At 37.6% G+C, this 27,943-nt stretch overlaps 3 protein-coding genes across 3 annotated transcripts; 1 reads left to right on the top strand and 2 right to left on the bottom strand.

Moving 5' to 3' along the window:
- Window positions 1-1,319: 1,319 nt before the first annotated feature.
- On the bottom strand, window positions 1,320-3,669 carry LOC133882519 (large ribosomal subunit protein uL2m). The gene is made up of 3 exons (XM_062321708.1): window positions 3,423-3,669; window positions 2,845-2,952; window positions 1,320-1,963 (listed from the first exon to the last, which is right to left on the bottom strand). Exons 1-3 carry the CDS (start codon window positions 3,589-3,591, stop codon window positions 1,452-1,454), a joined length of 789 nt encoding a protein of 262 aa, XP_062177692.1. The 5' UTR covers window positions 3,592-3,669; the 3' UTR covers window positions 1,320-1,451.
- Window positions 3,670-19,332: 15,663 nt separating this feature from the next.
- On the top strand, window positions 19,333-20,145 carry LOC133881075 (glutathione S-transferase T3-like). Its single transcript, XM_062320038.1, has 2 exons — window positions 19,333-19,710; window positions 19,792-20,145. The coding sequence occupies exons 1-2, from the start codon at window positions 19,333-19,335 to the stop codon at window positions 20,143-20,145; spliced, it is 732 nt and encodes a 243-aa protein (XP_062176022.1).
- Window positions 20,146-22,873: 2,728 nt separating this feature from the next.
- Window positions 22,874-23,614, bottom strand: LOC133881074 (uncharacterized). Its single transcript, XM_062320037.1, has 2 exons — window positions 23,233-23,614; window positions 22,874-23,136 (listed from the first exon to the last, which is right to left on the bottom strand). The coding sequence occupies exons 1-2, from the start codon at window positions 23,612-23,614 to the stop codon at window positions 22,874-22,876; spliced, it is 645 nt and encodes a 214-aa protein (XP_062176021.1).
- Between the last annotated feature and the right edge of the window lie 4,329 nt (window positions 23,615-27,943).

The following is a 27,943-nucleotide window of genomic DNA, read 5'->3' as shown; positions in this document are numbered from 1 at the left end:
GAGAAGTCACAGTAGCCACTCGGAATCTGACCGATGGGAAGCTAGGGCCATATTATGAGGGGTCGTACTGAGTAATCAACTGCAAGTAGCTGGAGACATATCACCTCGAGACAATGGAGGGAAAGAGGCTACCCCACCATGGAACGCAAAGCAGTTGTGGAGATATTACCAATGAAACCCAATGTCACTCACTAGTACTTCAATGAAAGTTAATTTCTATCTCACTTATTCTTTTGTGTGTAAATCTCTTTTAGGACACAAACCTAGCGGCAGCGAATATACCAACAAAAAGTTAAAGAACAAAGTTCTCGCTTGGGCATGAGCAGACGAGAAACAAATGCCTTGTTTCGAGTACAAACCAACAAGGCATAAACCTTGCTCAAGCACAAACCACCAAGGATATAAGACCTCGCTCGGACACGAGCCAACGAGGCATAAAGACCTTGTTCCAGGCACAAACCAATAAGGCATGAAACTTGTTCAGACACGAACCGGGAGAGAACTCTCACTCGAATGAGCCGACGAGGCACAAAGACCTTGTTTCGGGCATGAACTGACAAGGCATAAAAACCATACTCGGGCACGAACCAGCAGGGACCAAATACCTTGTTCGAACACAATCATTTAGTACTCTGCACAAGTAAACATTAAGTTTTGAACGATTTATTAGACCGGCTTACCCAATAAAAGCAAATCAAGCAACTATTTACTTTATATCTAACAAAAAAGGAGTACATACAACAGCTACAATGATCAATTTCAAATAGACCATAGAAGTGAAACCGAAAAAACACGACAGCATGCAAGCACTTAAACTTGGAGCATAAGATATAGCTTCTTATTCCCCAACTATTTTTTCCTAAAAATAAAGCCACCTAGCTAAAGGTAAACCTTCATTTTTTTTAAAATAATTGTGACCACGCAATCCTCTTTTAGACAGTAACCTTTAGCTAGAAACCTAGAAGCCACTAAACAATTCACAAGTGCAAGTGAATCGGATAACCACAACGCAAATAAATAGCAATGAGAAAAATTATACATCACTGAAGATATGGGAGGATAGCTTGGAGGACAACGAATTTCCAGCCTTAAGAATTGAAAATAGCACCAGGGAAGACAATCTGCCCTCCATATGGAAAAGCATAACTTTTCTTTGATGCAGAATACAAACACACACACAGACAGGGAGAGAGAAAAGTAATAACTTACACCTAGTCTATGATCAGCTCAAGAACAGATTCCTTCAATTGTTGAAAATAACCGATGTGTTTTCAAAGCATTAAGCCCAAAACCAAACGAAATTGATGCAGTAAAGGAACTCAATCCACAATAAAACTTCTTCACTTTAAATGAAATTTAAGCATTTCCAAAGACAAAACTCTCTAATGGATCTGGCAGTGTGCACAACTCGATTTGAGAGTATAGTACCAAAACAAAGAAAATGATTGCCACTACTTTCTGCGCTTCAGGGGTCCAGTTTTGTACCCAGACTTACAAGGCTTGCCCCAAGGAGTACGAGAACACTTTCCATGACTCCCACTACTCTTGCTCTTACCCTCACCTCCACCATGAGGATGATCTACTGGATTCATAGCCACTCCTCGAACTTTTGGTCTTATACCCAACCAACGGCTCTGCCCAGCTTTCCTGAGCTTCCGAGCTCCATGGCCTGGGTTTGAAACCATACCAATTGTGGCCCGGCACCGAGAATTAATCAACTTCTCAGCACCTGAAGGCAGTCTCACTAAACAATATTTAGACGACGGGTCTTTCAAGATCTTTGCACAAGTCCCTGCAGCTCGAACTAGCTTGCCACCTTGACCCGGGTTCATCTCAATGTTGTGGATCATTGTTCCGATACGCATAGCAGCAAGAGGCATACAACTCCCAATTTGTGAATTTATGTCAAGATGAAACATCTGATTCATCATGCCATCACGCAAAGGAGGAGTGCCAGCAAAATCTATGAAAAGTGAAACAAACACAAAAGATTTGTACAAAATTTTCTGTTTCTATTAGTTTCTGACCTCATAATAAAGCAACAGACTCAAATAAAATTAAGCTTAGTACAACTGTTGGCATGATTGGGGTTGAAGTATTATTATTTTTCTCTTGAAAATGTCGAAATAAGAAGTATATGGTCACATGGAGCAGCAATTGGCTTTTCACACCTAATTAAAATTGAGACAACAATTTGGCTTGCTAAGTAGAGCTTTTATTTCCAAATAACGAAAACAACAATAATAATGAAATTTCAATTTTCTTTACATTTTCCCAGCAATCAAGCAGCAACTTGGATTTATAAAGTGAGATTAATATAGCAATTTGGCCTAGTAAACTAGAGTTTCTCTCCCTAATATTCAAACTTTATGCTCTTTAATTTCTCCACTTTCATTTTCTGATAAACCAAACAGTAAATTAGACCTCAAACCTCCTCTTCACTGAGCAATATTCAAAAAGCTGCCTAAAGCAAAAGTTTTTTTTTTTTAAAAAAAAAAATCAGTTTCTAATCTTCCCCTGTTTTCTGAGCAACGAAACACTAACTACGCTTAAAAAAGGATTTCAAAAGGACTCATTTCCCTCATACTCAGACAAAAAATCCAAAATTTCACTCAATTTATTTTCTTCGCAAACGTAAGGCTAATTTTCGTTCAACACCCCCTTTTCACTGAGCTAGATACTGAAAGCTGCCTAAGGCAAAAATTCCTTCATTTCTGGCAAGAACGATCAAAATTTTCAGTTTCTATTCTTTCCCAGAGTTTTCTCAGCAACCAAACACCAATACGTTTTAAAAAAAAAATGGAAAAAAAATAATAATAAGAAAGGTGTGAATAAGAAAAGTACCCGTTGAGAGATTGCGATGAGCAACGTTGTTGAGATTGGGATTAAGATTGAGCTTGAGCTTGTTGAATAAGATCGATGAAGCTCGCCGAAGAGCCATTGATCCAAAGCCTTCCAAACGCTCGCAAGAAACATCAAAATTTTCAGTTTCTATTCTTTCCCAGAGTTTTCTCAGCAACCAAACACCAAATACGCTTTTTCTTTTTCTTTTTTTTTTTTAAAAAAAAGTTGAAAAAAAAAAACAAAATAAGAAAGGTGTGAAGAGGAAAAGTACCCATTGAGAGATTGCGATGAGCAACGTTGTTGAGATTGGGATTAAGATTGTGTTAGGAACGCTCTAATTATATTATTATCATTAAATAATTAGTCATTTCCTTACTAGGTTAGGATTATTTCTTGCTTAGATCCCTTGAAGAGGAAGTATCTTTCTCTGTTTTTTCTTTGGTTCTCTGATTTTGGACAATAAACTAAGGTAGGTTCTTATCATCTGGAATCAGAGCAGTGCTTTCTTGGGAGATTTCGCTGTGTAGTACCGTGTGTGGTGTTGATTGTGCGGCAGTGGGTTATTGCTCAGCCGTTACCTGTAGTGCTGCGAGTGGTGTTCGGAGCTTTCCCGGTGGTCGAGCGGGACGGTGTGGCAGTGCTGCTCCGGTGGGTGTTGGCAACGGGTTGAACGGGTTTTTCTACTTGTAGCGCTGTTCCGGCGGTGGGCTGAGCGGTGTGTTCTCTCCGGTACCGGCGAAGGATCATGCAACAGTGAGCGGTCGTGGGAGGCAGCGTGTGCTTGGTGCTACGATAAGGCTGCCTGGGCTGTGCGTTAGGTTAGTTTGTGGAAGAAGGGTGCTATTTGGTTGCAGCACTTGGTGGAAATCCCTATTCCAGTGCACGGATAGGATTATTCCAGTGTAAGGATTTCCCTATTCAGGTTTAGTGTTGGAAAGACTGGCTGTTTGGTAACAGGGTTAAGTTAGCACTTATTCCAGCTTACTATATTCTGAGTATATCCTATTCAGACTAAGGAGAAAAAAATAAAAGCAAAAAAAATAAGAAAGAGGAGTTTTATTCCCTCCACTCGTACTAAGGAGAGAGCTTGGTATTACTGACTTAAGTCAATACGCCATGACATCTACTAACAATGTTCTATTAGATGAGGCTTTATGTGAACCCCGTCAAGAATAATGAGACCTAACAACGAAAGGGAACTCAAGATCGTTCTATGGACAGATTCGAATGGAAGACCTCGACTCGTTATTTATGACAAACAAGAACTTCAGTATAAGGAAGACACCACAAACGGTGGTGAAAACTCCGTTTGATAAATTGAGATGAACGCCACGAGAAATCCCGATAAGTTCGAGTAGTTCTTCAAAGAACCAAAGAGAATAAACCTCATAAGTTTTATGAATAATCAATGTCTGTCGATTACATGGTAGGTACACCTATTTATACAAGAAAATTACTTGCGGAGAAAGTAATTCTAATCCTAATAAGTAAACAAATCAATTCCTAGCAAGGAAAAAAAATGAAGTCCTAATCCAAAAAGTAAACAAATCAATTCCTAGCAAGGAAAGAAAATAAAGTCCTAATCCTAAAAGGAAAGAAATAAATAAAGATCTTAGGTAGGTAAAGAAAATAAAGTCATGCAATCCGATCCTTCTAAATTAACGAACAATCTCAGCAATTCTTAGCCTTGATCGGATCCTTCTAGAACTTGAATCAAGGTGACGATTCTTTGTTACCCATGTGGATCATGTTCAATGGGCCTCCACAAATTTGCTTGAGCCCATAACTCTTGGATGAATCCGTTGAGCATATCCTTGAACTTCTTTGCTCGTGCTCTCGTAACCGGCCCAATTGGTACTTGAACGAGATCCTTCAAAGCGGTGCCTTGATTTCCTACTAAGGAGAGAGCTTGGTATTACTGACTTAAGTCAATACGCCATGACATCTACTAACAATGTTCTATTAGATGAGGCTTCCTTTGAATCGAGAATTGTTTCAAAGATTGTGGAACAAATGAGGGAATTAATGGAATATTCAGTTGAAAGAACAATCGAACAAGCTCGTGATAATTGAGGGGTGTACTCTAGGTCAGACAAAAATTGAGGGTCACCTGAAGCTTAATTACGAAGGGAGCAAGAGTATGGAGCTCTACGTATGAAATTGCAATTCCCACACTGGGATGATGTAGATCCATCGGGATAGGGATAGGGATAGAGAGTGAAGCATTTATTCAAATAGTACCACACACACGTTGATTCAGATTTGGAAATAGCATCAATAAATCTTGACGAGGATGCTATACAGTGGTTCGATTGGTTGTGGCTTGTCGTGAGAACTAACATGTAATGACTTTGTGGAAGGACTCCATCAATTTGGTCCTTCAGCATATGACAATGTGGACAGAGAGCTAGTTAAGATTCAACAGACATCTATTGTGAGTGAATATCAAAGCCGCTTTGAGCGCCTCTACAACTGAACTCGAGGGTGGTTTGAAGAGCATTTGGTGGGGACTTTCATTGAAGGACTTTGGTCAGAGATCCGACAAGAAGTCAAGGCCCAACAATCGAGGACAATCACAACTACATTTTCAATTGCAAGAGTAGAAGAGTAAAGGCTTGGTGAGGAAAATCGCAAAACAACTAAAGTAGTGAACAAGATGGCTGATGGAAGCACCAATGCCCTAAATTCTACTCGAAAACCTCCCGTTACCCGGTTGACACAAGAAGAACTCAAGCAACAGTTGACTAAGGGTTTTTTTTGGCATTGTGATGAGAAGTTGTAATACCCCAACTATTAATTATGGTTAAGCAAGTCTAATTAATGTTAATAAGGTATTATGGTTGGTTAAGGAAGTATTTTTGATTTTTTGTCTTAAGCTGAATGTTCGACAAGGGATGCTGAACATTTGATATAATAGTACATCGAACATTCGAGGCTTATGTCACGACCATTCTGTTAGAACAGTTTTCAGTCTGGTGATGTGTAGATCTTTGATTCGTCGTGTTCTTCGTAATCTACAAGGAAGAACAATACGTCAGAGGGGGGGGTCTCTCGACGTCCCCTTTCCGATGCCTAAGTCAGTAGGCCATTTTGAAAAGTATTAAGAGTCGAGAGTTTTGTATATTTCAGTATATAACAGAGTCTATTTTGTACTTGGGGTAACAACCTATTTATAGGCACATAGTTATCAACCACATTGTTCCACCTTCATGTCATGGCTGAGTGGGACCCTTAGTGGGATGAGATAAAGGTTGAGTGGGAGAGTGGGACACTCTTCATAGGATATTTGAAACATGTATCTTATCCCATGTGTTCTAAACATAGCCTTCAATGTGTTATAGGATTTTGTTAAATCCTGGTGACTGAGTGAGTTAAGTTGGGCCAGCAAGATCAACTGGGCCTTGGTTCGGGTATAGGCCCATTTGCCTACTGGATGATAATTTCCCCAACAGATACCCCCCGATTCTCATTGGCTGATTTGTCCAACTGGTCGGGCATTTGGAATCTTCTTTTGTACTTGCAGATGGGGCTATTTTTATCCGCTGATAGTGAGAATTTAATGTTGATCATTAGTCGCTTGTGGAGATCATGGTTGTCGGAGTGTCTAGCAAGCTGCATAGCTTTTACCCCCTTGTGCCTGTGACTTTAGTACTTGAAATCTCAATGGAGACTAAGTGTAGAAGATTTCACTTTGCATGTGGTAGTAATGTTGAATGCTCGAAGCTGTTCGCAGTTGGAGCCTTTCATTGGCCGTTGACAAATCAGAGGATCTCTTAGCTGCGTCAATACGACAATCTTTTTTATTTGACAATCTTCTATTTGGGATACTCGGGCTATCTCGGCCTTGGGATATTTTTGTCTCGGAATTTAATTTCCTTCTCGGGAAATTTCCTCTTTGTGCCTCAGAATTTTGCTCAGATTTGGAAAATTTCTCAAGCTCGGAAAATTTTTCGTCTTAGAATTTTTTTTTTTGTCTCAGAGACTTCTTTATTCTTGGAATTTTTTTTTTTTGGTCTCGGAGATTTTTTTCAGATTTTGAAAATTTTTTGTCTCAAAGATTTTTTCAGCCTCAGGACCTTTCAGCCTCGGTCTCGGACTTTCATGGCCTCGGATCTTGGGATCTGACCTCATATTTCTAGCATGTAGATCATGTAGGGTACTGCTATGTGTTTCTTTTGTAGGGGTTGTCTCCACTCGACTTCTTTACCAACACATGATTGGCTAGCCACTCGGCTTGTAATAGCTTCTCCACTTCCTCATGTATGGCTTGGTTTATTTCTAGAGTAAATTATTTTTTTTTTATTTTTTATTTTTAGGGGTTGTCTCCCCGTTTGGTTTGTGTTGTAGGGGTTGTCTCCCCATTTGATTGATTGATTTTTTTTTATTTTTATTTTTTTGTGGGGTTGTCTCCCCATATGGTTTTCTGCCATGACTTTTGCCGAAGCAGGATCCCTGAAATCTGTTAGAACATATGTATATATGTATCGAATAATGATTAGTTTGCATACCTGAGTTCGATAGGCTAATTTCCAAGCAACTGTGGTTGTTGGCATTTGATGATGTTTGGAGCCTTGGCTGAGGCTTTGGATGCTCGGACTGGTGTCGAGGCTTTAGTGGTCCGAGGCTTACAACGGCTTTGGGCTTATGGTGGCCCAAGGCGTTTTTGTGCTCGAATCGTGCCTAGTAATCTCGAGACATGATGAGACTGTAGTGCTCGAGTTTCATTTGTACCTCTGGTTTGAATCATCTCAATGTGATTCGAGTCTCATATAAGTTTCTCTGACTTGAATCCCCTTAACGTGATTCAAGTCTTAGCTCGAATCCCCTCAACGCGATTCGAGTCATTTAAGTTTCTCCGACTTGAATCCCCTCAACGTGATTCAAGTTTCGGCTCGAATCCCCTCAACGTGATTCGAGTCATATAAGTTTCTCCTACTTGAATCCCCTCAACGTGATTCAAGTCTCGGCTCGAAGCCCCTCAACGTGATTCGAGTCATATAAGTTTCTTCGACTTGAATCCCCTCAATGTGATTCAAGTCTTATATGTATCATCAATTCTTGTGAGGCTTCTAGCTGTCACCAAACCAGGTGACGTTAAAGCTCTTTTGTGTGTTGCGTAAGCTCAGGGTAATGTAGCTTTTTTGCTACTGTAATGTTCCCCCATCGTTGCGGCATAGAATTCAAAAGGGCTGTGGAGAAGCTGAGAATCGTGGTAGAGCGAAATTGGCAATGAAGCCCTAGACCTTGCAGGTAGTTGCCACATGTGAGTAAGCAACACAGGGTCTTCTGGAAGCTACCTGTCTTCCAAAGAATATTCTAGGTATTACCCATTATCAATGTCTATCATAATAGGATCCAATTATGTGAAACTATTTTCACTTGGATCTCAAATGAACATTAAGGTTTTAAATATTCCAGAGTGAATCCCTTATGAGTTTGTAATGATTCAAACCATCTTATAAATATTGATAAAGTAGTAGAAATATTAGTACAATTAGGGGAACAAATAAACAATGGAACCTAGCATTATTAGGCCAAAGAGAGAAACTTATGGTTGCTCTTCAAAGTGGCGTGTTCCAAACCTTTAGTTGGTTGCCATCAAAATTTTCTCGACAGGCCCTCTTGACAGGCTCTTGACTTCTGTAGCCAAGGAGGATCTGCGTAGGAGAAGCTTGACAAAGCATGGGTATTTTTTCATAATTTTTCGATCTCGCTAGATAGAGACCTTTGGTATGAAATATTAGCCTCGCCTGTGTCTAAAAGGCACATAGGTATATATGCATATATGTAGCAGAATCTAGCAATTAACAATTTATTAATGCAAAGTATGCAAAATTGCACTAAGATTCAATCATGCGACTTGATATAGTCTTCTATTTCAGTTTTCTATTTCACCGGGTTGGTATCCCCCAACTTTTATACTTAGCTGATTTTTAGCTAAGTATGAAAGTTTTAGGATATTTGTTTTGTAGTATTGGAGGAAAAGTTTGTGGGTACCCCCCAATTTTTAGACTTGATGTGTAATCATTTTTATGTGTTGCGGCGAGAAGTTAATTTTAAATGTCACCTATCAATGCATGAGATACATTTGATTATCTAAAAATTTGATGACTCTTCATGACAAAGATTGGCTAGCATGAATAAAAATGCAAAAGTGAACTTATCTCAATATTCTGATGAAGTTGTACGTTGAGGCTCCTCAGAAGAGACCTTGGAAAGTACCCTCAGATTGGACGCTCGAGAAAATTGGACCCTTGGCTCGGATTTTAACCTTCAGGAAAATTGCTCGAAATTTCTCTTCTCTCCCCTTGCTTCATTTTTTTTTTTTGCAAGCCTCTTCTTGTCGCCTTCGGGCGCTTCGGCCTTTGATCGGTGATTTACTGGCCGAATGGTTTGTTGAAGAAGCACTGAGTGGGTCTGCCCACATTACTAGCATCCATCGTCTAACTGGCATAAGAGAGGTCGAGAAGGACGACGAAGTAGTTCGGTGGAAACTTGGGAGCCTCAAATTGCACCCTTCTTGCAGCAAATAATTTCCCAAACTATCACCTCAAGTCCCTGCTTTTCTATTTGTGATTCTGGTGAAGGTGAAAGGTATTGTCGGCACAACAGTTGTAAGAAGATTTGCATGATTTTTAGGAGTTTCTCCTCATCCCCGAGGCTTTTGTATTTCTCGAAGTTGGAACAACATCGCTAGTAATATTATGCGGACCAACTTTTGCCCATAAATTGAAGTTTCAGTTCCACGGTCAATCTTTGCACAATAATATTAATATGAGCAATGAGCTTATATGAAATAATAGTGTATATTCCCTTTTATTTGTGTTAGTTGAGAGAAGGGAATGCCATGCATCTCTTAATTACTCAGACTACAGTACCTTATGTTCAACAGGTTCCCTCTTTATTAAGAGGCTTTCATGTATAGCTTTTATTAAGTTGCATAAATATGCAATAGGATAGAGGATCCGAGCGATAGAAAAGAAGAATCACATAAAGCAGCTATATCTTTCTTTAGATGCGTGATAATATAAGTTGGCAACTACTTTAAAATGTGATGAAAAGTAAAAACTTATCTCAACTCCTGATGAAGAGGAAGTGTGTCATTATGGAAGAGATCAACGCTCATCTCCATAGAGTTCTGAATGTTGTAGATCTAGCAAGTTGTGCTTGATGAAGATTGCTCAAGAGGATGGTGCACTGTCACTGCCTTTTCTTTTTCCCATACTGTAGGAAATTAATAAAGCACATACTTATGGCACAAACCGCACCATTACACAATCTCTGACAATGACTTGATTCTATGCATTCATCATAAGAGCCGTCCATTTAGCCTTGTGACTGAAAATGGCCTATGAACAGTTGAGATGGGACTCATTTAGCTGAGAGATTGTCAAATGGCCATGCTGTTATGAGGAAGTATCTAAATGCTTTCCTTTCTTTTTTATCGTCTCTTCCAAGAAGGTTATCAAAGCACCTTGTCGGTACTATATAGATGAGCACCTGCTTTGTTGTCAACAATTAATTTTGACGCTAAAAAACAAGATCTAGAGATATACTTTTATTGACTCAAAAATCTCTTTCTAATAAGAGGAAAGGCATGGGCTAAGAACCTTTTTGTGAAATCAAGGCTTAAAACGTTCAAACCATCACTCTTCTTTTATAAACCCAATTATTTTTCTTATAATGGCAATGAAAAATATCAAAAATCAGCAAGTATTAGGAGAGAAGCACAATTCCAACTAAAACTCAAAGTATAGCCGAAAGGCTCTTTGTATAGAGTAGCGTGTCTAACAATTATTCTTGAAATTGCAAGAGATTAATAATCCGAGATCAATAATTTGAAAATCTCGCTTCCCATTGTATATGAAACGTAAATGGTTTTTATCAAACACAATTATCAATTTTCAATATCATATGCTACCTCCTTTTATGTATTTGTACAAAGTGCACGGAGATCGAAAGATTAAAAGGAGCTTTTCCTATTAACCTTTGTTGTTAGGAAACAAAGAGATAGAAGTAATTTATCAATTATTTGTCAAACAAGAGGTTACTGAGTCAATTGCTGAATGCTAAAAATTAACAAATTGACTACAACGCATTAGAATAAACTTATCTCATTTTTGATGGGTCGACAGGTGATAAACTCTGTAGCTTGCCACTAGAACTCTTTGGCCTAGCATAGTCTGTGTCGAGGGACCCATCAGCAACATGGATTCTACGTCGGTCTCTAGCAACTCATCGTAATTTGGTTCCAGAATCCAACTTGTCGTTTTGCATTTATTGTATTGTTGGGAGTTTTGGCTTAGCAGCCAAGAGAAATCAAGGGTGCGTTCTTGTGCTGCCACAAATATCTTAGCTTCGAAAAATTGACCAGGAAGGAAATTTGGTTAAGACGAGCTTGTCCTTCTCGGGATGATCACGATCTCGCTGACCCACGTCAAAACACCATTCGAAAATAACATGCCTCGCCATGTCTAATGGACGTGATCGCCAGATGATGACCCTTAGTGAAAACCAAGGTGGTATAGCCGCTTCACGTTGAAACGGTCGGATCAATCTCTTCGGACTAGCTTTGAGAAGCTTACGAGCTCAAACCTGGTTTTATTCGGACCCCATTTATGTGGGTCTCTCTGCCTTTTTCCACGGCTTGCAAAGCTCGTGGATGAAAACCGCATAATGTGTGTTGCACTGTTGCATTGCAACGTCTCGGCTATATACTTGAGTTTGTTTGTTTGCCTGCATTTCCTTTTGCCGTGGCATCTACGCATGATACCAAGTGAACGTATGGAGCTAGAAGTTGATAGCTCTATGCAATTCCCGTGGCTCATATCGAGATCAATCTGTGATAGGAAATCTTCGGTTAGGCCATTTATCAGTTGTGGATCGTATTTTCTAAAGCATAGAACGTGGCACCTGGAGTTGTAGTCCGAAGCTACAAAAGAAAAGGATGGGAAGACTAGGATCTTCTTTTTGGATCAGAATCTCCTTTTTGAGGATAAAGATAACATGAGTATATAAAAGTGAAGACAATGAATGTATAAACCATATATATTTTTACGAAAATGAAATCTGAATTTCAAAGATAACGTCTTTTCATTTTCGATATTCTTCAGGATTAAGTCTGTCAAACAAATTGGGCAAGCTGAGACATCGTCAACACTTGATATTTTTATGATGAACTTAATGCGAATGGTAAGCCCTCGTCATCACCAGCATGTGCAGGTGTCAGGGTGCATGATTCCTCTTGTCATCACTTCAATGAGGTTTTTAATTATGAAAAACTCTCGTAAAGGTTTGTCCATTGTTGAAGAGGACTTGGTCAACTTTCTTTTTGCTTTTGATATGTTACTTTTTGTCTTTATCTTAAAAAGAAGGAAATAGCAAAGCATCTACGTAGGCTATGTTTATGAAACATAATTGGGTGTTGTAAATCACAAAACAAATAGTTAACTTATCTGGAAATCCGGCGAAAATGGCATGGTATCTTTGGACCGTGAGTGACAGCATCATGGCGACACCTTTTTGGTCTCCAGCAACTCATCGTTGTTCCAAGTTCTTGTCAAAAGAAATTTAAAGCCACGTGATCTGCATTAACTAGTGTTACGAGAATTGTATGATCACTATCTGGCCTCTGACTTACCACTCTCTATATTTTTTCTCATGAAAAAATATGGATCTGATGTGTGTTATCGCGGACTGGACATCACTGAATAGGTTGATCATAGATCTGCTCTGGTATATACGGTGAGGTCCAACACTGGTTTGATGCGTTAAAACACGTTCGATATAGCTGGATGCAGGTCAATTGTTAGTGGACTCAGATTTATGTAGATCTAGATGATAGTACATCTGGATATCTGGCAAAGGCCAACACTGATTTGGCGTGATTGGATACAGAATTGAGATGTATAATCGTAAATCTGTGCAAATCTACTGTAGATCAACAGATATTTGCCACGGATGTTGAACAATGTTGGGGAAGGAGGCGTGTTCAACCAGTCATAGCCATGATTTTAGAGACGAGAACTGTCTGATCACGTAGTCACCATTCTGAATTTAATTTTTTTTTTCGCAAGAAACAATTTGTCGCTTCCCACAGACGGCGCCAAATTGTTAGAATAGTTTTCAGTCTGGTGACGTGTAGATCTTTGATTCGCCGTGTTCTTCGTAATCTACAAGGAAGAATAATACGTCAGAGGGGGGGTCTCCCGACGTCCCCTCTCTGATGCCTAAGTCAATAGGCCATTTTGGAAAGTATTGAGAGTCGAGAGTTTTATATATTTCAGTATATATCAGAGTCTATTTTGTACCTGTGGTAGCAGCCTATTTATAGGCACATAGTTATCAACTTCATTGTTCCACCTTCATGTCATGGCTGAGTGGGACCCTTAGTGGGATGAGATAGAGGTTGAGTGGGAGAGTGGGACACTCTTCATAGGATATTTGAAACATGTATCTTATCCCATGTGTTCTGAACATAGCCTTCAATGTGTTATAGGATTTTGTTAAATCCTAGTGACTGAGTGAGTTAAGTTGGGCCAGCAAGATCAATTGGGCCCTGGTTCGGGTGTAGGTCCATTTGCCTAAGGGATGATAATTTTCCCAACACATTCGATGTTATGACACATGTCATTGTTCAGGTAGTAGGCTTTGTGTCAAAATGTACACCAAACGTTTGATCATAGGGAGCCAAACGTTCTAAATGTTCAACAAAAGTATCCGAATGTTCGAGGTTTGGTAGAGTTGTGTAAGAATAGTTCATCCTTATCTTCAGACTTTTAGGCTTATAAATACCCCACCTCTAACCCCTTTAGCCTATTTCCATCATTTCTTGCTCAGTGTATTTCTTGTAAGTGTGTGTGAGTGTTTTGAATGAGTGAGAAGCTCTTTTCACCCCAAAGAGGTAATATTCTTAGCCTATTTCGTTTTTGTAGAGTTATTATGTTGCTTACTTACTATTTTGACAATAACTCTAGCTAGTTTTATATATTTGCTTGGTTTTGGCCTTAATACCAGCTTAACGATATATTAGGGCATGTTTGGGTGTTGATTTATATTTGAAAATGTTGTTTGGGTCGGGTTTTCAAGGTAAATTTAACTCAGGTTTACTCGACCCATTTTTTCGACTCATTTTTAACCCAACTAAAAAAAATTTAACCCAACTCAAAAATAATAAGAAAAATAAAAAATAAATAAAAAAACCCAGGGATGGCTCGACCACCCCTGGGTGTCTAGGGGCGGTGGCCGCATCCCCAAAATAGCTAGCGGCTGTGGGTGACCGAGCCACCCCCAAACAGCTGCTGGCGTCGAAATCGCCCTTAGAGTGGTTCAAACCACCCCAATTTTGTGTTTTTTTTTTTCTTTTAAAAAAAAATAATCAGTTTTTTAGTTTTATAATAATAATAATAATATGAAGAAGAAGAAGAATAAGAAGAAATTCATTTTTTTTTTTTTTTTTTGTATATATTTTTCCTAATTATATTCAATTCAATTCAATTCACACTCTCAAATATTTTTTCTAATTTTGTCTTAGATTTTCTAAACCATCCAAGCATAATTTTCTATAACAATTTTTCTCGGTATTCATACTTTTGAATATAATAGAATACAGTAGAATATAATACAAACAAATAGAACACCCAAATGAGCCCTTAGTCAGGGGCGGAGCCAGAAAATTCTAAGAGGGGGGGCCGAACTTAAATTAATATATATATATATATATATATATATATATATATATATATATATATATATATATATATATATATATATATAGTCCCTTCATAAGTGGCTCGCTTGTAAAATAAAAGAAAATAAGTCTTAAATTTAATTTATAATAGTTCTTATTAACATTAACAAGTAAAAAAGTAATGAATAATTAACCAAATCAAACCCATCAAATTAGGAAAAAAAAAATCAACAATTAAAGTTACTATTAAAAATATTAATCTAGCCAAAATAGTAAACACGAAAAAAAATATAAACTACTTAACAAATAAACTAAGCCCAGTTAATAGGGTCTAAGAAAAATGAGTACCTTTTAGTGAATCAACGTTATTTTGAGCTCAAGAGATTTCTTGAAAACAAACCAAAGACAATAATGTGCTAGCAGAATGCTGTAAACAATTAAAAACAAATATAAAACATTCTATGAATTAAATACAAATATAACAATACATATTTGATTAATTAGACAAATCAAGACAGATGAAATATAACAACACAAATATAAAAAATTATATCAATAAAAACCAATATAGTAACACAAATCAAAAGACAAATATTCAAGTGGCCATCTTCGGATCTTCTCGATTTTATATATATATATTTGAAAGAAAACAACAAAAACAAAGAATACACTACTTTTTTTTATATATATATAAAGTAAAAATAAATAAATAAAATGAAAAAAAGAAAGAAGAAGAAGAATGAGGCAACACACTAGAATCTCAACTCTCAAAGAGTAAAGAGGCGTATGGACGGTATGGTCCCACTCCCACCAGTCCACCACTCTTATCTTACGCCTAACGCCCCTCACTCCTCAGCCTTTCATTTATTATTATTTTTTTCCTTCTTTTTAAAAGATGTTTGGTCAAATTGGTCCTAATTCCTAAATAAGTCCTTTATCCTCATCTTTTTTACGAATCAAATCAAAAAGTATCAGACGAGAGCCTTTCATTTTTTTTTTTTTTTCCTATTCTAATTTCCCTTTTCAACCTCAAACCTCAGTTCTTTCCTCACTCTCTCTTCAATCTTCATTGTCTTCGCTGTTCAACCTCAAACCATCTCAAAGAAATCACATACTCAAACACAGACTACACTACACCTACGGATTTTTCTTTTAGAAAAGCCTCAAATTTCAAAGCAAAACAAAGAAGTAAGAGCAGATAACTCACGGTGTGAGTGTTGACTGCTGCTGGTGGTGCGTGGATCAGTAGACGGACGGCCGACAGTGGATGCATAGCCAGATCATGGACCTCGTGGTGTTTCCAAAGCAGTTTTCCTCAGACTCAGATGAAGTTCTTTCGCCTCTTGAATCTTGGTATTTTCAAACATTGTGTTTTCTTTCTTTTTTCTTGGGTTGGATGACAGGATGACAGTGTGAGATTGAGGGAGAGAAATGTGAGAGTTGTTCTAAAGTAGATTTTGCCCATTTTTTCTTGGGCAGTGTGATTCTTTGATTGACATTGGCTTTGCATGTTGGAGAGGATCTGCTCATCTGCCGACTGCATTTTTTTTTAAAAAAAAAATCTGCTGCCGTGCTGTGTCTATGTTGGGTTTTTTTTTTTTTTTTTTTTTTTTTTTTTTTTCTTTCTAGTTTAATATCTGCTGCTTAAAAAAAAAAAAAAAAAATGCTGCTTGTTGCTGGGTTTTAATTTTTTTTAGGAGGGCCTGAATTCCATTTTGGGGGGGCTGAATTTCATTTTGGGGGGGGGGGGGGGGGGGGGGGCCAAAACCCTAAAAAAAATTAAAAAAATTAAAAGCTTGAAAATTTTTTGGGGGGGCCATGACGTGCCTCCGCCCCTGCCCTTAGTGATTTGATGAGGTTTGACTTATCAAGTTCTACATGGAGGCGGTATTGTGGCTTAGGGCTATGATTTAAAGGTTGTGGAACCTCATATGGATTTTGTGGAAGCACCCTACAACGTAAAAATTTACATGAATACTTGTTATTATTTTCCCCCGCATAACATGATTATTTTGTTTGCCAAACATGTATATTTACAACTTACATGAAATGCACTTTTGATTACTGAGAACTCTACTTTTGTGAAAATGAGTGATGAATAACAAGACAATAAAAATGATGAGTTTATAAAAGCATGCATGTAAAAGACGGTGAAATTAAATTGTATCGTATGGCATGGTACACCGGTATGTGTGGGATAATGCTCATAGGCTTACTAATATATAGGTTAACTATATGGTCAAAGAGATTTATGATTATGTTATAATAAACCTTAGATCCAATGATTTTTTTATGACCGGCGCACCATGTTCGAATGAGGGTCATAATTACGGCTTTGCTAGTAGCGTGGGCCACCTGAGGTCGGATTCGGTTGGCCTGCTAGTATATGATGACGGTATGCTTATAATATTTGGGGCACCAGTGTTGTAATAGGTCCCATGGAACAGTGCCAACTTTGTCGAGGAGTTAATATCTTGGGTAAACCATATGGAGTTCAGTTATGACATGATTATCTTATTACATCATATATTATATTTATATTGCATCCATGACCATTTGTGAAATAAGGAATTATATCTATACATTGTTGCATGTGATTTATATCTTAAACATTTGGGTTCACCATATGATAACATGTACATCATACGTATTTATGCTCACTAAGAGTACTAGTAGCAGATGCCCTATAAGTAGTTCTATTCCTTAAAATAGAGAAAATTTAGAAAAAGTCATAAAAAATCAAACCACAACAGTTACCCTATTTTAGAGGGTCACCCTTGGGAAGCTACAGTGCTTCCCAATACATTGGGTAGCACTGTAGCTACCCAATAACTTATATAATGATAAAAAAAATTGGTCCGGCTTCTCTCACCTTCACGCATCCCCATTTCCACTTTCGTTTTCCCTCCATATGAAAATCAACCTTGCGCCAGACACAAAAAAACAACTCCTTCACGCCTCTATCTCATTCTTCACTTTCTGCACAGCGGGAGTGAGAGAGAGGAGTAGCAGATTTTGTAAGGGCCATCGTTGTCTTGCAATACCTGGTGTGTGGTTGGAGCAGCAGAGAACACCCAAAGCATAGGTTCTCTCTCTCTCTCTCTCTCTCTCTCTCTCTCTCATGAAATTTCTGCATCTCTGTTTCTGAAAATGGGAGTGCTTTGTTATACAAAAATAGCTTCGTCTTTCTGTTGGAGACTTGGAGTGGTCTGTTTATGAAATTTTGTCTCCCTTTTGTTTTCTTTGGTGTTAATACATGAAATCCCCATCTGGGTTTGCTCTGTTTTGTCTGTTGGGTTGATTGTTGTTTTGTGGATGATAAATTTTTGGATTATGTTCATTTTCTAATTGAATGTCTTTGCTTTTGTGGGCGTGAAATATGAATCCCCATATAGGTTTTATTTGTTTTATCTGTTGGTTTCGGTTGTGTTGTAACTCTACCTAAGTAAATTGTTAATCTTTTGTGTGGGGTTTATAAATAATTAGGACTAAAGCCCTTGAATCCTACCTGTGTTGTCCACGTTTTGTCTTTTGGGGGTTTTGGTTGTGGGGTAAACTGAGATGGGTTGCATTGGATTTATGTTCTTATTATAGTTATGATATTTTACCTTTTGTTGATGAGTTTTTTCGTTTCCTGATCACCGTAATTATATTGCTTGCGTGATTTCAAGTTTTTGACAATAGTTTTCTTCTGTTTATGTAAGCTTGGTTATTGAAACGTTGTTGGAATTAGATATGTGTTCTATTTATTTCATTGCATCTGTTTATGATTTTTCTGTTTTGCTTGTTTGGCTCTTTCTACATATTGGATTTTTATGTGGATTTTCTGTTTTTGGTTTTTTGGGTGTTCTTGTTTGGTTTTCTGTTTAGCTAGCTTGCCCGTGTGCGGTTATATATTGGTGGATTTTGTCCGTCCTAGATGGGTGGGCTGCTAGTGAAATCTAATCTCCGGATAGTTTGGATGTAGAATAATGGTATTAATTGCCTTCTAGTGTGGATATTCAATATTTATTTAGGCATGTGGATCTATATGGACCCTCTCCCAATTTTCTCTACAAATTGTTCTATAAATTGTTACAATTTGAACTTCAAATTGTTACAATTTGAACTTCAAATTGTTGGATATCTCAATCCAATATTTTACGGCTCTTTTTTTTTAAATGAGTAAGTTGTGGGGGGAAGTTACAAATAGCCAATCCATCCCCCAAGTCCATGGAACTCCTACATCAATGTTTCAATTCGTGGATATTTGCCTGAAGACTTCCTTCCGGCAAAGATCATTAAAACTGAGGAGCCAATTAATAATGATGGATATGTTGAAAGATGATTCATTTTTGTTGTGAAGGAATCATGCATGAGATTAATTATAGCAATTAATGTTAAAAATTGGTGTGCTTTATTTCAATATTTTCTAGGTGCAAGAGCAATTTGGTGGTCCCTTTAGTTGCAATCATGTTCTTAAATGTGTTGTAATTTGAATTTTGTGCTAATGAGTATTAGGGTCTTGCACAATTTCTTGATAATAAGAAATGTAAGTAGTTACTTGGATATGGAACAACAATTGATTGACTGAGAAATGAACATCTTTACTATTATTCTTTTTATCTATGTTAATGCTAATCATTTCTTTAGCCATTAACCATTAAGACAAAGTTTACTAATACAATTGAATGAATTGTTGCATACATTTAGATGTAAATCAAGCTACATTCATGAACATCCTTATTCACCACACTTGCTAGAAAATAACTTTCATGTTTTTAATTTTTTGGCTTCCTATTGTTTGGTAGTCTAGTCTCATGGATTCACTTGACGAGAACCAAAGCTTCACTACGCTCTTACAATCCGGGTTGCAAAACTACAAGGAAACTCCATCCCAACCTAAAATGAAATCTACTAAAAAATCAAACTTCTCTATTGAAGAAGACATTCTACTAGTAAATGCTTGGATCAGAACTAGCATTGATCCAATTCAAGGGACTGATCAAAAAGGCAGCAAATTTTGGGATAGAATTGGCAAAGACTATCATGAGAACAAGAAAGGAAACACGGTGGAACGTACGGTTCATTCTTTACCAAATCGATGGTCATCAATCCAAAAGTTTACCAACAAATTCTGGGGGTTCTTGGCTCAAGTTGAAACAAAGAATCCAAGTGGTGCTACTGAGGAAGATAAGGTAAAAATGAATTGTTACTAGTAGAGTAAATTAACCTTATTTAGTTTGAAGATTTTAATTATTTTTCATTTTTTTTTTCAGATTAATTTGGCAAAGGATATGTACCGGGACGAATACTCTATCGGATTTCAGTTTGAACATTGTTGGAACTTGTTGAAGACATTGCCAAAATGGAAGCAATTGAAGCCAATGTTGAGAAGGAAATCCATTGGTATAAGTCCTTCTTCTCCTCAACTTGTGATACATCTAGGGGAAGTCAATGATGATGAAAATGTTATTGTAGACTTAGAGAGACCTATAGGCAAGAAGACCGCGAAAGAGAGGGAGAAAAAAAGAAAGAGCAAAGATTGTGGAGAGAAAGAGATTGTGATAGAGGTTTTGACTGAATTAACGGAAGTGACGAAAAGATCGTATGAGGAGAGAGAAAAATATTGATATGGCAAAAGAAGAGATTGTTCGTATTGAGAAACAAAAGCTTGAGATTGAACTTAGGAAAGAGGCAAGGGAACAAAAGAAAGAAGAAAGAGAAATTATGATGATGGATACAAGCTACTTGTCTTCAATTCAGCTTGAATATATTCAATCTCTCCAAATGGAAATCATGCAGAAGCGTAGGGCTAAGTAGTCATTGGTAATTGCCTAGGTATATATTTTAAATGAACTAATCATGTCATTGGCTTTTGTTTATGCCGTATATATTTTGTGTTGGCTTTTGTTTATGCCATTAGCTTTTTGTTTATGCCCTTGGCTTTTTGTAGACTAAAAAAGACAAAAGGGAAATCTCTTTGATGGTTGTGACCTTGGCTTTTGTTTATGCCGTATATATTTTGTATCGGCTTTTGTTTATGTCATTAGCTTTTTGTTTATGCCCTTGACTTTTTGTAAACTAGAAAAGACAAAAGGGAAATCTCTTTGATGGTTGTGACCTTGGCTTTTGTGAATGCTTGAGTTGCTTTTTGTGCTACTATTGGGTCTATTGGTTTTTATGAAATTTGGTGTAATTGTGATCATCCTGTTTGGAAATTTGATTGGAATTGTGACTATCCTAACTGGAAATTTGATAGACCACAAGATGGAAGCAGCAAATATTGGCAGAAGCAGGTTTGGAGTAGGATTTGTCTAGAAGAGTCCTTTGCAGGAGTCAATAAGCTTTGATGAGCAACAGTTTAATGTCAATAGGATTAGGATTAGGAGAGTAGAAGTCTAGTTCCATTTGCTATAGGTAGAGAGTATGTTTCGTAACCAATCTGTGTATTCTAGCTACAACACTCAAGGGTTTAAGGACATGCTTGGAGAGTATAGAAGCTGAATCTTTTATTAAAAATTCACAGCTAACAAATGTACAAGAACATGAAATATTTGGGGAGGGATGGTTGTAACCATTCCAAAAACCCCCCATGTAGAAAAATCTCCACTTCTCTTTACAATTTAGCTTTAGCTGATTTAATATCAGCCCCAAAAATGGAAGGGTCTTCGATATGTACATAAATCTTATTATTCAAAATTGTGAAATATTATAATATCCTAGAAACACATTTCCAAAGTCCACTCCAAATTCTGTGTATTTAAACTTTAAACCACTGTGAAAGAATTAAGATAACCCATCTATTATAAAGTTGGTGACTAGAACTGGGTCCAAACATGAAGAAAGACGTCATGTGCTTCTCCATGGTTCATCTAACAGTTGCAGACACTCATATGGGTTGGCATAGAAATAATCTTCTTCCTTTGGTCTATCTGCTATTATAATTTGTTTCTTTGGGTTTCCCATCTGAGTGGCATGAGCTTCCTTCACAACAGAAGAGAATTCATCCCAGCTGAATGACCCATTAATGTATTGATCTATTAAGCCAACCAGGTGCTTTTTGTCCAACTGAATAGTCTTTTTGAATCCTAAAAACCTGAAATTGATAAATAATTTAGAAAAAAATATTATGATATCATGGGAAGAAAAGACTCAATCCCATCAATCCAATTGTTTTTTTTTTTTTTTTGAGAAATAGGAGACATCTAAGTCATACAAGTAAAGAGATCTATTCATTGATAAGAAAAAGAAAAAATGTGAGTGGTGATTAGATTGATGATAAAGTAGGATCCGGGGTCTCGAACAGTGATTCGATTTCATAGACATGAAACTTGATTTGTGTGTGCAAAGAATGCTCAGCTCTGAACTAAAAACATGTCATTAAGAATATATGCCGGGGACAAATATTTAAAGCACATATAATAGCTACACAATTGGCAGCAAAATATTACCTGCTATGGCCTTCAACGACCTTTTTACATAATGTAACAGTTTATAATCTTCATTGGAAAAAGACAACTGACCTTTCTTTGACTATTGACTTGCATATGCATATTCTGGTTGGTAGCTTTGTTGACAAAAAACTTAGTAGTTAACCATTATGTATCAGACACAGCAATCGGTCATGACAAGTGATTGGTTTCCATTTACAAATTTCTGAGTTTGCAAAAATATGTAACTGCAATTGCTGCGTGCAGTGTAAGCTCAAACCCACTTCAAATTCAAAAATTCTTATACCTTGGATTTTTTTTGAAGTTTTGTCCTCTGCTCTTCTTTTTATCCTGCAGTGTTACCTTCTATATCTTTCTTTGTTATGATTAGCATTCTGAATAAGATTCAAAGATTTATGGTATGGCAAATTACACATTATGCATTAACTCAAGCTGCCATAGAAAACGAATTATAATTCATATGCCAAATGCCAATTACAACAAAATAAAAATAAATAAATAAATAAAAAAGAAAAATTACAAAAGAAGTCAAGTGGACATAAATACTTGGGAATATCTGATTTTCCAAGCTAAATAACATGATACCAAATTTAGAGATGACAATTTCTTACGATTGGCTATGTATTTGCCATAAATGCTCGATGAGATCTAACTAGAGTTGAGAATGTGTTTCTTGGTCTCTAATACGATGACGATTTTGCATGAACTCCACAATTTCATCTGTACATTCGTGTGATGGTGGTTCGAGTGGAATATCATTAATTTGCTCGTAATTGAATTCATCTGCTCCAATATATAAATCTCGTTCATCCTCAACGATCATGTTATGCAATATTATGCACGCCATCATAATATCTTTAAGAAGTTCAGGTTCATATAATCGTGCCAATCCACGCACAATTGCAAATTATGCTTGAAGCACTCCAAATGCTCGCTCCACATCCTTTCTTGCTGACTCTTGAGCTGCAGCAAAATTTTTTCTCTTATTTCCTTGTGGAGCATGAATTGTCTTTACGAATGTTGCCCACGAAGGATATATACCATCGGCAAGATAGTATCTTATTGTATAATCATGACCATTGACTGAGTAGTTGACTGGAGGAGCACGCCCTTCAGCTAGATTGGCAAATACGTTAGACCGTTCTAATACATTGATATCATTATGAGACCCTGGTAATCCAAAAAATGCATGCCATATCCAAAGATCATTGGACGCCACGGCTTCCAAAATAATTGTAGGTTCACGAATATGGCCAGAATACATACCTCTCCAAGCATTTGGACAATTCTTCCACTTCCAATGCATGCAATTGATGCTTCCCAGCATTCCGGGAAATCCACGGCTTTCGCCAATTGCTAGCAATCTAGCAATGTCTTCTGGGTTTGGCGACCTTAAGTACTCGGCAGAAAAAATTGAAACTACCGCTTTAACAAACCATATAAAGCTATCCATTGCGGTCCTTTCTCCAATCCGTAAGTATTCATTCATAAAATCTGTTGTTACTCCATAAGCGAGCATCCTAATTGCAATAGTCATCTTCTGTAGAGATGAATGTCCGAGCTTTTTAGCAGCATTTCTTCGTTGGACAAAATATCTGTCATGAGATATTATTGCATCATGAATGCGCATAAAAAGGTCACGACGCATATGAAACCTCCTTCGAAATTTTTTGGGAGGAAAAACTGGCGATTCTGCAAAATAATCGCGGAATAGGTTTTCTTCACCTTGCAAAGAATTACGCCAAATGGTATTGCGGCGTCGTGCAGAATCATGCCGTGACCTTGATCCTCATTTGCCATACAATTGTTCTTTTACCGTAGCTAAAGTTGAAATTATTTCCAACTCATCATTAGAAGAAGAATCATATAGAAGGCTATCGAGTTCAAGAATATGATTCATTGAGGAAAAGGGTATTGAAATGGATTAAAATCAGTGAGGCAATGAGTCTATTTAAATTGAAAGAACACGAAACGTTTGGTTGTGAAATGGATGAAAATCAATGGGACAATGAGTCTATTTAAATTGAAAGAACACTCATGTTTGGTTGTGAACAATTTAAATCGAAAGAACACTCATTTAATTTACAACCGTTGCTTGGCATCAATTTAATTCACAGCTGTTGAACATTTAATTCCTAGCCGTTGCCAAACGTTTTCACTGTCATTGAAGTAATTTAATTAGTTCATAACATTTAGGGGTAATTACCTTTTCCCCCCATGAACTACCGGCCAATGTCATTTTGCCCCCACGAACTACCACTTCGACCAAAAGAGAGCATCAAACTACCATTTTTACACACTTTGCCCCCTTCTGTCAGTCTAATTCATGCAAAGACGTAAATGCCCTAACTCAATTTTAAAAATGACTGAAATACCCTCATTTAAAAAAAAAAAGAAAAAAAAGAAAGACTGAATGAAAGGGGTGGCTGCCACCTGCGAGCCACCCCCAGAGGTGGCTCCGGCCACCTCTGGGGTGGCTTGCGGCCACCCCGGAAGCTGGGTGGCCGCGCGGCCACCCTAGAAATGACCTAGGGTGGCCGCACGGCCCCCCCAGGTTCTGGGGAGGCCATGCGGCCACCCCTTAGGTCGGGGTGGGCCGCGAGCCACCCCCGCGCGGCCACCCTAGAAATGACCTAGGGTGGCCGCGCGGCCCCCCCCAGGTTCTGGGGAGGCCGTGCGGCCACCCCTTAGGTCGGGGTGGGCCGCGAGCCACCCCAGAGGTGGCCGGAGCCACCTCTAGGGTGGCTCGCGGCCCACCCCGAAAGCTGGGTGGCCGCGCGGCCACCTAAAGGGGTGGCTGCCGCTACCCCTTTTCCTTCATGTTTTTGGTTTTTGGTTTTTTTTTTTTTTAAATATTAATTTTAATATTTTTTATTAATTACTGTAGAGGGTATTTTGGTCTTTAAGTCAAAATTAACGGTAAAAAATGGCATATTCCATCCAAAATTAACGGAATTCCTGACGGAAGGGGGCAACGTGTATAAAAATGGTAGTTTGATGCTCTCTTTTGGTCGAAGTGGTAGTTCGTGGGGGCAAAATGACATTGGTCGGTAGTTCATGGGGGGAAAAGGTAATTACCCCTAACATTTAATTCCTAGTTCACAGTCGTTGCAACAATAGTTCATAACATTTAATTCCTAGTTCACAGTCGTTGAAGCAATTTAATTCGAAGTAGTTCATAGCATTTAATTCCTAGCATTGGTGATGACTACTCGCTACAATCTTGCAAGACACTAGTTCTATTCACTTTTGGATTGGCTAGTCAGTGTGATATCTAGTCTTGCTTGTAGATGCTAGTGGCTATTTAGATAATATTGGTCGATGATTCTGACGATGGTGGAGATTTAGTTACGAAAGCAGGCCGCAAGCAATTTAATTGGTGGAACCATAATTTAATGCAAAATTTTGAAATTGTTCCAGCAAAAATTAATTGAGTTCTATCTATCATCCAAAATTTAAATTAGCCAATAAATGGTCATTAAATAATTGTATGAATATAAAAACAAAGACATGGAGGATTGGAAAAGAGTTAGTTGGGAGAGTAAAATAACAAAAAGTAGGAAAGAGAGAAAAAGAATAAAATAAGAGTAAGAAAAGAGTATTTAATTGATATAGGGAAAGATAAGGGAATCTATTGTGAAGTATTTTTTTATAGGGAATCAAACTACTTTTTGATTCCCTAAAGTTACCCTAAATTAGGGAAAATGGTTGGGTGTCTGCTGCTAGTGCTCTAAGATGTGCACTTACACTTGTATCTTTTCCACTTATGAAACATGTATTGTTTTATAGTTACTTTTGAGAATGACGGATCCCATGAGGATGGATTGTTTGGAGGACATAGTCAATATCATTTTTGAGGAGCTAGACCCTGTTTGGTTAAAGGGTATGTGGGATGGCGATGATGACACTCGTCACGACATGATGAAGATCCTACATCTGATTTACCTCCTTAAAACTAGGCCTTGAATCTTTATGTTTATTTATGACTTTTAGACTATGTTTGTAATATTTAAGTAATGTTGGAGACTAGTCTTTTGACCATAATATTTTGGAGACTTATCTGTTATAATGTTTTAGTCTTGCTCTAGTTGTTCATATTGTGATTATGGGTTTTTAATTGCTATCTTTGTGTTTTAAGTGAAAGTTGTCCGCTACAAGCTCTCTTCGGAGAGGATAAGATTCATGTGGTCTATTCTTTTTAGAATGAGATTGGGAGGCTAATTATGAAGTTAACTACTAGTTAATTAATTTCACTAGAGCGTTACATAACTCACACCAATGCAAGCAAGGAAGATTGTTAATGATTGAACATGTGGAAGAATAGACTCACTCAGAAACTGATAGCGGGGAGTTTGAGTTCGAAGATGAAGAATCAGAGAATGCATCAGATTAGATGCAGGCATTAACCGGCTACTCCAACCCACAAACAATGAGGGTTAGCGGATATATGAAACTCTAACCAATAACAATTTTAATTGACACAAGTAGTACCAACAATTTATTAGATAGGAATGTTGCCAAAGGACTTTCAATTCAGGTGGAGCCCTGCAATTAGTTCGAGGTAATTTGGTAAACGAAAGAACCTTGACTTCTTAATGTAAGTTCTTGAGAGTAAAACTTTTACTGAAAGATCAAAAGTTGCGAGCCCTTTTTTTTTTTTTTTTTTCCCTGTTACCACTAGGTGATTATGAAGTAGTGTTGGAAATTAAGTGGTTAAGAACTCTGGGGGATGTACTCAAGAATTTCTCAAAATTAATAATGAAGTTCACATTGAATGGGCAAAAGGTGAATTTCTTAGGCAAGCGCAAAGGAAATGTTACTACTGTTAGTAGTCACTGAATGGAGCGGATTCTCAAAACGGAACGTCAAGGATATTAATTGAAATTGAAGGATGAGGAGGCAAATGTGAGTAAAAAAGAGAAGTCGGAGATAAAATTACTTTTGGAGGAGTTCAAAGATATATATTTTCAGAACCCAAGGTTTTGCCTGCAAGAGAGCCCATGATCACCATATTCCTCTCTTGCTTGGAAGTGTACCAACCAATGTCCGGCCATATTTTTACCCATGTTTTCAAAAAGCCGAGATCGTAAAGGAGATGCGAGATTCATGTATTATTCGACCTAGTGTTATTCCTTACTCTTCTCCTGTTTTATTGGTCAAGAAAAAGGATGGGTCATCGAGAATGTGTGTTGACTATAGAGCATTGAATCACATCACTCTCAAAGATAAGTATCTAATTCTTGTCATTAACGAGTTTCTTAATGAGTTAGGAGGTGCCCAACTTTTTTCTAAGCTGGATTTGCATTTTGGATTTCATCAAATCTTAGTTCATGATGATGACATCCAGAAGATAGCTTTTAGGACTCATGACAACCATTATGAGTTTTTGGTCATGCCTTTTGGGTTAACTAATGTGTCGTCTACCTTCCAGAGTCTGATGAACGATATTTTTCGACAAAATCTCCATAAGTTTGTCTTAATCTTTTTTGATAACCTTCTTATTTATAGCTCATCTATGGAAGATCATTTGGACCACTTGTGACTTGTCTTTAGTATCTTATGAAAGCACTCATTATTTGTCAAGAAGTCTTATTGTAGCTTTGCGAGGGCAGAAGTAAAGTATTTGGGCCATATTGTATTGCAAGATGGTGTGGCAGCAGATCCATCCAAAACTCAGGCAATAGTCAATTGGCTAGTACCAAAAACAATCAAGGCCTTGCGGGGGTTCTTAAGGTTGACTGGATACTACCGTAAGTTTGTGAAGGACCATGGTAAGAGTAGTACCCCTTTGACAACCTTATTGAAGAATGATCCATTTCAATAGAATGATGTTGCAAATGAGGCCTTGGCAAGACTCCCGTGGTGACTACTCATGTTCTTGCATTCCATATTTCAACAAAATGTTCATTCTTGAATGTGATGCGTCAAGATTAAGTATTGGGGCAGCAAGGCATTGTCTCCTTCACACTTAAGCTTG

Source organism: Alnus glutinosa, chromosome 11 (assembly GCF_958979055.1).
Source record: "Alnus glutinosa chromosome 11, dhAlnGlut1.1, whole genome shotgun sequence".
Lineage (NCBI taxonomy): Eukaryota > Viridiplantae > Streptophyta > Magnoliopsida > Fagales > Betulaceae > Alnus > Alnus glutinosa.
This window is presented reverse-complemented; position numbering and strand designations above follow the sequence as displayed.